This window comes from Ambystoma mexicanum, chromosome 9 (assembly GCF_040938575.1).
Source record: "Ambystoma mexicanum isolate Mex_15411 chromosome 9, UKY_AmexF1_1, whole genome shotgun sequence".
Lineage (NCBI taxonomy): Eukaryota > Metazoa > Chordata > Amphibia > Caudata > Ambystomatidae > Ambystoma > Ambystoma mexicanum.
Window position 1 is genome coordinate 375,326,894 of NC_090931.1, and position 12,349 is coordinate 375,339,242.

Here is a 12,349-nt window from a genome sequence, read left to right on the forward strand (position 1 = left end):
TGAGCTGCATTGGGAAGAGCAGCCATTGGTTCCAACTTGAACTATGACAACAAATTATTTCTAAGGATCACCAACTAACTAGTGGATATGCCATAGAGAATTCAAATAATGGCAGTAGTATAGTGACAAATACTTCCAAAAGAGCATATTGACAATCCAGTGTAGACTACACAGGTTACATACCAGGAAACAAGTTATATTTTAAGAAGTCCCATATTTTGCTAACCATGGATGTGTCGTCACCTACACAAATGAAAAGGATGTTTCTGTGGTAAATCCTGGGAAGTGTGCTGAGGCAACCCCTTTGAGGAAAGCTAGACCACAGCCTTTTTAAAAAACCTCTGAGGGTATGTGATGGAAATAATTTTCAGATCCATACAGGTCGCAAAACGTATGAAAAACACATTAAAATCTATCTTTCTAATCTTCAGACAAACTTAAATTAGCATACTGTTCCAAATAGTTACCGACTGGGAACCAACCAGAATGTAGTAGATAATTTTGGGTATTCAATACCTTCAAAATATTCTGCCATGTGCGTAGTGTGAATGGCAAGCATCGGCCTAACACAGACACCCACCTAAGCGCTCGGGCTCTCGCGAGAAAAGAGAGAGCGAGGTCGATTTGAAAGGTGCAAGCATGGGGCGGCACTAGAACTGTCCCACAATTGAATCCTTATGGCAGGGTAAAAGGGCACATGCACGCCCCCCACACCTGGCTGCCCGATACAAAGAAGGCAGTGGAACATTTTTGTAAAACATAAATGACCTTTCTTTGGGAAATGTATTGATCATGTGCAATAACCAAAGTGGACATGGTATTGATAAGCTGAGTATCGTGATGGCTCCGAAGGTAGCTCAGTACTGTAATCCTTTGTTAAAGATATCTGTGTTGATAGGCTGGATCAAGTTTCAAATCCAGGCAAGGCAGATTTAGTCTTTCCTCTCTTTGAGGTCTTTCCTCTCTTTGAGGTTGATAAACTTAAACATATAAACTGTGGTAATAGTAACACCTTCTGCACTACAAAACAACGTACCCGCACCAGAAAATGCTAGTTAAAAAAACAGACATAGCATCATAGCATCAGTATGGTGTAGGTCTAGAACTTGATCTCTCCAAACAAGGCTTTGTAAAAACTTGGCAGCCATCCGCAACGAGGATCATAATATATTAGATGAGAGAGTTGATAAGGTAGCCATGCTCTAGACAATGGAGCCAGAATGGCATGGCTCATATCCCAGCTTTGCCAATGGACGATACTGTGATCCTGGCAGATCACCTTATCTCACTGTATTGCTCTATGCTGCTTTCAGCGGAAAGGGTTGGTCTTCTCACATTCTGAAAGTATTGTTTAGCCCTTTGCCTGCTCTTTCTTTTCATGTAGGCAATTCGAGTAGACAGACAGAAGAGAGGTGACCAATAATGCCTCTGACCAGCTCATTTTCAGCTGTGCTTATTTCACACAAAAACTGTTTGCCTTTTTCCACATTTTCAAATTTTCTTCTTCACATCATAAATGACAATCTGCAAGTCTTTGTATTTATGCCAAATTTTATTTTGTTGGTTATTGAAATATTTAAAATATAGTAGAAAGCCCGTATTCAATATTTTAGTTCATATCAATTAGTATACTGACACTTGTAGACCATTTATGAATGAAATGATTATGCTAGAGTCACTGTCCTTTTAAATAGCATGCTTCTAAACGGATTTTTATAAAATGTCATGTTAGTTAAAAATGTGATGTGTACTTTCCAATTTAGGGCTGCATAATAGGGTATCATTTTCGGTTCATGAAAGTCAAACATAAAAAATAATTGTACCTTCAAATGCCCAAACATCTGATTGTGCTCAAATCCCAGCTTCACTATCAGACCAGAGTGCATAAATTATGGTTAACTAATTGAAGCTCATAGTTTTACACATGCCAAACCGCCAATCCCTAATATTTTAAAATTTTCTGCCACCAAAATTGAGTTTGTTTTTAAGGTACGCTCTTCAGAAAAAGTTCCCTCATTGTTTAACTACTGCGTCGAAGCCCACTTCCTGGCTCTGTGGACAGGCGGGAGAGTGGCCTTGTGGGCGAGGTACCTCACTGAGCCATTGACTTATCAGCCCTTGGACAGAATGTGAAGGATCTACAGGGCCCTCTCCCACAGTCCGAGCCTCATGGGAAGGGACAGTCACATTAGACCTACCATACACCCTCCTCAATGAGGGAAACCGCTGTTGGCCCCGTGCCCACACCATTACCCTGTAAGGGCAGATTAGCCATAAAAGTTTAATCCCAAGCGACAGTCGTTCTCAGAGCTGGAGGTGCATAAGAGGCTTTTGCAACATCTTGTCAATAGAGAGCACAAAATCATTGACAAATTGTAAACTAGTTATTGCCCCATTTCACATGCGCATAATCTGTAGGTTATAAATTAGTTTTCATTGGTTCATGAGTAGACAACAATGGCAATCTTTAGTGTTGTATGTCCTTGAAAAATAAAGGAGGCTTTAGGGTTCATGAGTTGAGTCATAAAAGTGACTTTTTAATGCCAATCATTGGTCATCATATGTTACAATTGCCCTTAGGCCAATGCGTTTCGCCGTTCACAGGTATTTCTCAAGGCTGGGCTGGCTGCTACTACTGTATTAAGAGTGACAGTGCACATTGACAAATTGGACTTGCTTATGGAGAGCAGGGTGGGGGTGCCGCGTCCCATCTTTGAAGCAAGCTTATGGGGACAGGGCCTTAGAGACTCGGGAAAAGATTCTTCCCGGAGAGCCTGTGGAATGCAGTGTGCCTGACCAAGCTATAATCACAGACCCTTGACCTTCTGGTCCCCGTGTGGGGTAACTGCCGATGTCTGAAGAGCCTCGGGCGGACAGACTGTGCAGGACCCCGGAGAGGTTGGCGCACTCAATTACCGAGCTGATATCTTCACCGCGCCCAAGTGTATGGCTGAGTGATGAATTTGTATATTTGTCTCCAGCGGGAAAACCTTCCCCATGCCCGCAGTGCCGGCGACAGTGGCTAGTCCTTACATTTGTCCCAGTCGGGGGGAATCGCTCGATTCCCACAGCTCCCCTCTTTCATTTTGGTTGGCAGAGGTGCAATCTTTCTTGCTTTTGCTCAGCACATTATGCGGCCCTTCTCCCCTATCAGATGATCCTCTGGAGAAGGGCAGGGATGGCTCCCACAGCTTCAGCGGGCTGGATGGCGTGACGCGGCCTAGCACGAAGATTTCTGCCATCTGAAGCTGGAGCCCACTCCGCAACCAGGACACCACTAGCCTCATGGCTTCAAAGTGAGGGACGTGTCAGGTAAACTGCTCTGGTGTTAGTCCGTTGCTTTCATGTTGTGCGATAGTGTTCGTTTTAGAAAAGGGGGGGCAGTGTTTTGGAATATCGTACATGGTAGGATAGCGAAAAGGTTTCAAAAGAAGGGGGATACTGCGTCTCACCCATTGGTGTCCAACTCCCCAAGGACACCCCATCTAGGTGATCCTCCCTCACTGGTCCACCCCAGGAACTGGATCCAATAGCAATAGCAATGGCAGTGTACTGGCCACCTGGATGACAGATCCCCGGGGACTAGCTAGGGAGACACCTTCAGGTTTCTGACATATCCTTCCCCTATGCGAGGTGGATATACCTGTTTTTTGGTTAGATTTCCTGTCGTTGAGACTGGTCAAAAAACAGGGGTGAGAGATGTCCAGGAACTCTCGCATATTCCACTGATCGGTTTTAATAGGTAGAGGTGAAGTGATCTTATCTGACTCTCTACAGTAACCTATGAATTGGGTTTCAAAGGCTGTCTTGAGTCTTACTGGTTCTGAGTTTTCCCAATCCCATACTGGAGAGTTTTGGTACTTTTCCTGCCAGCACTTCTGGGGAAGAAAATCTCTGAAGGGGGTGAAGCTTCTTGTAAGAGAGTAGAGAAGATGAGGAAGTCTTGCCCCAGAATAACTTCTTCAGGGAGTCCTGGAATTATGGTGGATGGTATTTCACAGGACTTATCCAGGATTTCTATGTGTACTGGTATTTTAGGATATATGTTGTTGTCTCCATGTACACAATTTACTTGGACCAGGGTCGCATAATTCAGGTCTTGTGGTGTAACTAAATTGGCCCGTATAGTGGTCTGCTTAATACCTGTGACTATAAAGGCCTTTAGCTGTTTCCCATTCACCCAAGCTTTTTCATAGATGAACTTGGTAGGGGCTTGACATACGCAGATGCTAAAGGTCTCTAGATCTTCGTCGGATTCTTCCCCTTCTTCCCCCTTCAAGCAGCCTATTACCATAGGTTTGTCTTTTCTATTCGTTGGACAGTGTCTAGCTAGATGTCCTGTTTCTCTAAAGGAAAAACAGACCAGAGGAAGTGGTTTGCTTCCTCTCTTCTGCTTTTATCTTTAGTTTTTTGATCAGTTTTCCTGATCTCAACTCTTTGTCAAGGCATCCATTCCTTGAATCTATATGACCCCCCCTTGTTTATCTATTCCTTGGGGTTGAGGGCGATGGATGGGTTTATGATCTCTTCGATCTTCCCATCGATGGGCTAGCTGGAAGTGTTTAGCCGCATCCGAGTGGTTTTGCGCAGTCTCAATGGCCATGCCTAGGGCAGGTCGATTTAATTGAAGGACGGATTTTGGCAAAAAAAGGGGGTAAGGAATTTGTAAATAGTTCTAAGGTAATCATTTCTCTCAGTTCTTCTACACTTTTATTATTAGCCCATAGGGTCACCGGGTTTGTGACTTGTTCATCCATCTCCAAAGGAGTTTCTCCAGAGTGCAACCTAATGGATTGTAATTTCTGCCGATAAAAATTGCAGGTTTTCCCCACTCTTTTCAACAAGCCTTCCTTGATGGATAGGAAGAAGGCTCCCTGTGCAAGTTTGAGTAGTTGATAGGAAGTTTGTAGATCCCCTTTCAACAAGGGCCACAAATAGCATCTCTTAAGGTTCTCTCCCCACCCAAATTGTTCGGCCACGCGTTTGAAGTTTAGGAACACATTTCCAAATCTTTGCCTTCGAGATATGGTTGAAGGACACACCCTGTGGTAGTCAAGGTCTTGCTTGAAATTCAGTTAGTCTAGTTAGATTTTCCTGGAGTCTGTTTTTGGCCTGTATCTGATGGTCCGTCAATTGGGCGATGATATTGGTTAGGTCGGGCATTTCTTCTGGGCGTGTAAGGGACCATGTGGTGTCCGAATCAGAGAAGAAACAACTCTCAACCCCTTTGGATAAGGTTTTAAAATCCTCAGAGTCCTCTGATTCTTTCGAAGGAGTGTACTGGGATAGATTAAGTTTTAACCCTGGTGGTCTCACCACCGATGAAGACTGACTACCATGGAAAAAAAAGGCTTGCAGGAAGAGGATGATTTTAAAGCACTGAGTCTGATGAAAGAGAGGACTGGCCAAACTCTTAGAATTATTCGGTCCCACAGTTGTATGTTATAATGAGAGAGTGGAAGGGTATCCAGTAAGACTTGAGTCTTAAAGAACAGATCGTGTTGACTAGATGGAATAAGTAACTGAGAGGACAACACATCTTTCAATGTGGATATCCAGTCAGAATCTAAGAGATCAACTATTATATTTTCCCCTTCCAGTAGTACCACAATTATTAGCATGGGTTTCAATTTTTATCAGTTAAATCACAACCCATTCCTGACACCATATGCAAGGAACTTATAGTGGCAACAGTAAAGACAGACACAAGTGATCACAGTTCATGGGTGCTTATTAAACTGTAAATACAGGATGGAAAAATGCCTAACCTAATCCTAAATCTAAGATGGGAGCAAGCTTTGACCATCAAATGAAAAATAAGGCAGCCCTTGTGGCATCTTGTCAAACTAAAAGGCCTATACTAAAAAGAAAACGATTGACAAATCCTTACAACTAATTACAGAAAGAGTGTGGGATAGGGTTTTCAATAAAGAAAGAAGTGTTCACAAATAATAAGTCAGGATTTTATTGCCAGGGGTCTTCCTTCCCCATGTTTTGCGCATGGGACAAAGTGGATCTCCTGAGCACAGCACACACTCTAGTTTTCCCAGCACGAGCTGACAGTTCCGTACAAGATGTCAGGTTCTTCTTAACGTCTCTTTCAACAAAAGTCTCTTGCCTTCGAGGACCTGGTGTATTCAACAAACAAACAAACAGTTCTGTTCTACATATACGTTGGGTGATGGCTTCACCCCTGGCTCCTCCTCTTCCGAGCGCAGACCCCTCATGAATCATGTTCCATAAAACAAATAAACAGTTCCTTTCTCACTGGACTTTGGGTGATAACTTTCCACCTATGGATCTCCCTCTTTCAGGCTCAGACCCCTTTCAGATGTCAGCCTCCCTTATTCGGATTCACTATGGCTTTTCTTGCATTCGCAAATCTTAATGTCTTTTTAAACAATTCATCAGGCTTTGCCCCTTTTTGTCGGTCTCCCTCTGGCGGGTTCACTGTTGCCAACTTTTGCAAAACAGTTAACTGTGGACATCCCTTGGTCATGTTCACTCCTGTCAACACACTGTTCATAAGGACTTCAGGCCTTTCACCTTTTTGTTAGCATGCCTCTGCCGAGTTGACACTTGCCAACTTTTACTAAGCAGTTCAATGTGGACATCCCTCGGTCGGATTCACTCTTGTCAGCATGCTCTATGGGACTTAAGACTTCGCCCCTTCTCGTTAGCATCCCTCTGCCAGATTCACTCTTGCCAACCTTTGCAACACACTGTTCATGCACTATTTCACCAAGCAGGATTCATCTCCCTCTCCCTATCCATCACAATCATCTGTCGGTCAAAGACTTTCAACAGTACAGAGGATTTTACAAGACCCCTGTATGACCACTTTGGCCTCTTTTCCCCTCTTCCCAAGGCCTTCTGGTTACGGTGGTTTCTACCATCGGGTAATCGCCCAGAGTTTCCTGCGTGAGCGCCCACATGGTGCCAGACTCCTCTGTTGCTGGTTTTCCCCCTTTCACATCAATTGCTTGTTATGCTTTCAAAGTTCAATTAGTCGTTTGCTACTTTTTGTTCAACACAGTTAGGTTTCTTATCGACGCTCCCCTCGCCTCACCATCTGTCATGAACCGGTTGGCTTTCTTTTATCTTTGGAGTCAAGGTTGGTACTACAGAGACAAGCGTCTCTCCCCGGCTTGGTAATCAGCGGAGGAGGGTCTTGAGTGCTGTGGACATCTGCTGCAACACACGCTGGTTGTTGTTCGCCGTCTTACGATTCCTTCAGCAGAGGTTTCACGGGCCTTGGTCAGAAATGGGCAAGGTCGCTTTTCTCAATGTCTCCCTCTCGGTATGCGTGGTCCTTCTCCTCTTCTTGAACTGCCCTGCTGAGTTAGCTCTCACGTCGTGTGGTCTGCCTTGCTCATAGTGGGCTCTTGTGCTCCACCTTTTATCCCTGTGGGGAAGGGAAAGGGCCATAGGGTGTGTGTGTGTGTGTGTGATTCTGGTCAATTGCCTGACTTTGCCTGACCCTTGTATTGGGACATGTCAGGTAAACTGCTCTGGTGTTAGTGCATTGTCTTTCATGTTGTGCGACAGTGTTCCTGTCAGAAAAGGGGGGGCAGTGTTTTGGAATATCCTACATGGTAGGATAGCGAAAAGGTGTCAAAAGAAGGGGGATACCGCGTCTCACCCATTGGTGTCCCACTCCCCAAGGACTCCCCCACCCCTCATCCAGGTGATCCTCCCTCAGTGGTCCACCCCCAGGAACTGTATCCAATAGCAATGACTGTGTACTGGCCACCTGGATGACCGATCCCCAGGGACTAGCTAGGGAGCCACCTTTGAGTTTCTCAAAGCCTGGACACAAAAAACATACACAAGTGGTGTCTGTAAGCATGGTAGTACTCTTCCTGTTCTGATGCTGTCTCATGCAGTACACTATATCACTGAACTCAGCACTCTCTTGCTTACACTTCACTTGTAGGGCACAGAGTGGGCGGGCATGAGAGTCTGTGTAGATGACAACCGTGGCATTTGTTTTGAATGCTTTCAGCACCATGGCGCCACCTTCTGAAGTGATGATAATATACCACTAGCATAAATGACCTTCGGAGTGTTCATTATCCCTTGTGTAATTTTCCATTGGATCTTGTGGCCATCACCTACATCTCAGGACTATAACTCGGGGTGTGCACATTTTCATGCGATGACTCGCTTGAAACCATTATCATATTGTAATATGTAAACCACCCTTATCCGAAGTAGTCAACAGACACTGTAACCCCATATAAGACTTATATTAAAACACAATAAAGAGAAATGACAGAGCACCCCTTTGAGTACTCCCATAGCTCTGAGAATTCACTGCAGTTAGGTAGGCACACCTGCAGCAATGGTAAGGTACTTCTGGGGAAGAAACTGGCCAGTGCTAGACTTATATGCGCAGGTCACTGTTGGAGGAAGCACACCATGTTGATATCTTGTAATGTTGACAGATGGAGTAATGGGATAAAATACCTCATTGTTCTTGTCTCATTCTCTCTAGTGATGGGGGAGCATCTTATGAAGCACGGAGATGGAGTGAAGGATATTGCCTTCCAGGTAGAAGACTGTGATTTTCTGCTGCAGGTAACTATTTATTTTTCTGTTTTTATGCACGACCTTAACAGACTACAGTTAGAACATGTAATGGACAGTTCATGAGAACATAAGGAGGCAAGTAGTGTGTGTAACAATGCAAGGGTTGGTATCTTTCTTTTTTTAATCACATATGAACTTGCTACTTAAATCATCAATCTTTTATTTGTCCTTTCTCAAATCGTTCACCTCTTCTAGTCATACTTAAGTTTTTTGTTTACTAGTTCAAACCCTTGTTCCTTCTTATTTGAACTTTGGGAACTCAGTTTTGCAGAGACTTCCAAAATCCACCCTCACTCCTCTGTACACTGTTGTTAATACTTTGGGCAGCTTGGGTTTGGTGGCCAGAAATTCAAGCATATTTCTCCTATTTGGAAAAAGAAACCTCTCTCTCTCTCTCTCTCTTTCTCTCTCTCTCTTCTCATGCCCACAAACCAGTTGGTGTCAAAACCTCCACCTATCTGTTCTCCAAGCTCTTTATCTTTGGAGGATCTTATTGCCTAAGGTTTTGGGACCAATTTCGACTATACATCCTCATATTATGTACACCCTCCACTCTTGGGTGCACTTTTCACAAAGTGCTGTCGTCGGTTGCAATTGTCTGCCTTTTAAAATTGGCCTTACTTATGATTTGCTTTCCTTTATGAAATTGTTCAAACTGTGAAGAAGGGTGCAGTGTCTCATTTTATACCCACAGTTCCAACGTCTTTGCAGTCACAATGGCTCAGTGTACAACTGCCACTCTGGTGTTCCTATCCATGAATACAGAGTCATAGCCCCTTCTATTACTGCAGTGGCAATTTCTCCATATATAACCATCACAGTTTCCTACAAAACTACATGCCCAAATGCTTGCATCTGTAAGTGCACGTTCAGGGTCTTCACTTCTGACTGCAGGCGCTGTCGATCCTGTCGTTTCTATCTTCTTAACATTCAGAAGGCTAGATCCTTCCTTTCCTTTCCCGCCACAAAAACTCTTGTTTGATCTGTCATTGTTTTCCCCACACCTCTTCTACTGCACTAGTGTTCTTGATTTTTCCTGCTAGCCACCTGGCTCCTCTTTCTTTTGTCTATGACTCGTCTACACGTCTTTCTCATTGTGATTTAATTTCACCCGCTTTAGCATCACTTCCCAGGCTTCCCTTTGAATCTCATCTGTTCTTTAACTTTCTCTGTCGTGTTTTTAAGTCTCTCATGGTTTGGCTCCCCTTTATCTCACGTCCCTCATCTCTTTCTATTCTCTCCATTCTCAATCACTGTTTTGTTACTTCTTTCAGTTCACTTCCGCCCCAGTGCAGAGAGCCACTGTTATATCTGCCCTACGTCCCGCAGCGCGGTGACGTAGGGCCGTTTAATAAAAGCCCCGCCCCCGGCAGTGGGAGGCAGTTCCGGGCAAACCCAGCACAGCGTGTGGGTGTCTTTTTGTCCGCGCTCCTGCCGATGCCGCGCCCCAGGCCGCGCGGCCTCCTGGACCGGTGTCAGCCCCACGTGCGAGGAAGTGAGCGAGCAACCACGCGCTGTAGATCAACTCACACGCGGACGCCCCACGGACGTCCCGTACGAATTTTTGGACACCCGGTGGGGGCCACCGAGACCACGTGACCCCCACCCCAAAACAAATGTTCTCTCTCATTCCCTATCCTAAAGGGGGTCGAGAATTTTTTTTTTCTCTTCTTTTGCCATTTCTCCTGCATGGCGCACATGCTACAAGGTGCCCATCGGTCGGCGCACAAGTGCCAGTGGGCACATTCACTGCAAAAGAACACTCCTCAATGCAATGTGCGGACGAACCCATGAGGCAGGACAACATCAGGCCAGCACGACAGCATAAACAACAAACCGAGGGTACGTGACACCATGGCGGCTGGGTCATCAACTCCTGGACCCTCCACGCCGTCCAGGATTGCGGCAAACCTGTCGATGGCGTCGCCACCACCCCGCACGCTGGGCAGTTCGTCGACGTTGGTTCAACCTTTCGACCCATTCACTGACCCATCATCCAGTGGACCCAGGTGGCAGTTATGGCTACAAAAGTTCGAGATTGCCGTGGAATGCAAGGCCATCACGTCATCCAGAAAGATGAAAGCTCATCTACTCCTCAGTGTGGGCGACGAGGTGCTACGCATCTTCAACTCCCTGAATGTTGATGATGGCCAAGACGCATACCTGAGTGCAAAGGACGCCTTAATGGCAGATTTCCTCACGCAACTAAATCCAGACTATGAGACTTTCATTTTTTGCACGACCATCCAGGCCACTGATGAGACTCTAGACGCCTACCACACAAGGCTGAGGAAACTGGCCATGTCGTGTGAGTTCACGAACACTGAGAGGGAGATCAGACGACAAATCATAAATTGCATACATTCGGAGAAGCTGAGGCATCTCGTACTCAGTAAGAAAGGCATCCCTCTACAACGCATCGTGGAACTGGGTCGACAGAGGGAGCTTGCCCACTCCAGGGCCGCCAACATGGAAGAAACACTACAGAAACTGCAGCCGTCCCTCTCCACAGCGATGGTCGCCCAGATCTCCGACAGACCATTTACGAGAGGTGAAAGTGGCGGCAGCCACACCCAGAACAGGTGGCAACCTCGAGTACCAGGACCCACGGAATGTGGGTGGTGTGGTGGTTAAAGACACGGAAGGCGAAACTGCCCGGCGCAAGGCACCACGTGCGTAGCGTGCGGCAGGAAGGATCACTACGTGAAAGTGTGCAGATCAGCGAACACGCCACTGCAGCCCCCACAAGGCGCTCAGCAAAAGGGGTCACCAAAAAAAAGAAGCAAGCCAGCGCAAGGAGGGTTGCAGTAGTCAACTCCTCGACGGAAGAGGAAGGGGATGATCTCTCAGTCCTACGGGAAACGGCAGGCACGGAGAGCGAAGGAAAGGGCCGAAAGGTATACCTGGTATCTGCACTGAACCAGGGGCCAGTACCGCCGAAAAGAACCGCCAGGCGACGAAAATGCACGGTCTCCATCCAAGGCCAGTACGTACAGATGACCATTGATACGGGAGACTCGGTAAACGTCATGCCAACCAGTGTCTTCCAAACTCTTACACCACCACCTGAGCTCAAATCTACAGACACTTGTATATTTGCTTACGGCAGCCGGAGACCCCTGCCAGTCATCGGGAGGTTCCGCACCACTCTTGAACATGGCGAACAGAAGGTGTGGTCAAAGATGTATGTCGTGAAGGCGGGAATCGAAAGCCTACTGAGCGGAGATGCGGCTGAAGACTCAAATTCATCTGCCACATTGACTACGCAGCCGAAGTCGAGAACTTTCTCAGGCAACACCCCAAGCTACAGAAGGGGATAGGCTGTCTCAAGGGAAAGACTATCAAACTACACATTGATCAATCAGTGCAACCACGTGCGGTGAGACACCGGAGGACACCGTTCCACATGAGGGAACAGGTAGAGAAAGAGTTAAGGTCACTGGAAGCTGCCGGCATCATTGAAGAAGTCATGGGACCAACGCCGTGGGTCTCCCCGATGGTGGTCACCAGGAAGCCCAAACAGCCCGGAAAAGTCCGGATCTGTATTGACATGCGCCTGCCCAATGCGGCCAAAAAAAGGGAACGACACATAACACCAACAATCGATGCAATCATCACTGACCTCACTGGGTCATGTGTGTTCTTGAAGGTAGACCTAAAAGCGGGGTAACACCAACTTAAGCTCCACAGAGAGTCGCGCTACATTACCACTTTCTCAACCCACCTAGGTCTGAGGAGGTACAAGCGCCTGAGCTTC

At 46.2% G+C, this 12,349-nt stretch overlaps 1 protein-coding gene across 1 annotated transcript in view; it reads left to right on the forward strand.

The window, feature by feature from the left end:
* Window positions 1–12,349, forward strand: part of LOC138489643 (4-hydroxyphenylpyruvate dioxygenase-like) — a 348,749-nt gene that overhangs the window by 86,008 nt on the left and 250,392 nt on the right. Inside the window, exon 6 of the mRNA XM_069617322.1 lies at window positions 8,498–8,580. Within this exon, the coding sequence (XP_069473423.1) occupies window positions 8,498–8,580 (83 nt within the window). The remainder of the gene's footprint in view (window positions 1–8,497; window positions 8,581–12,349) is intronic.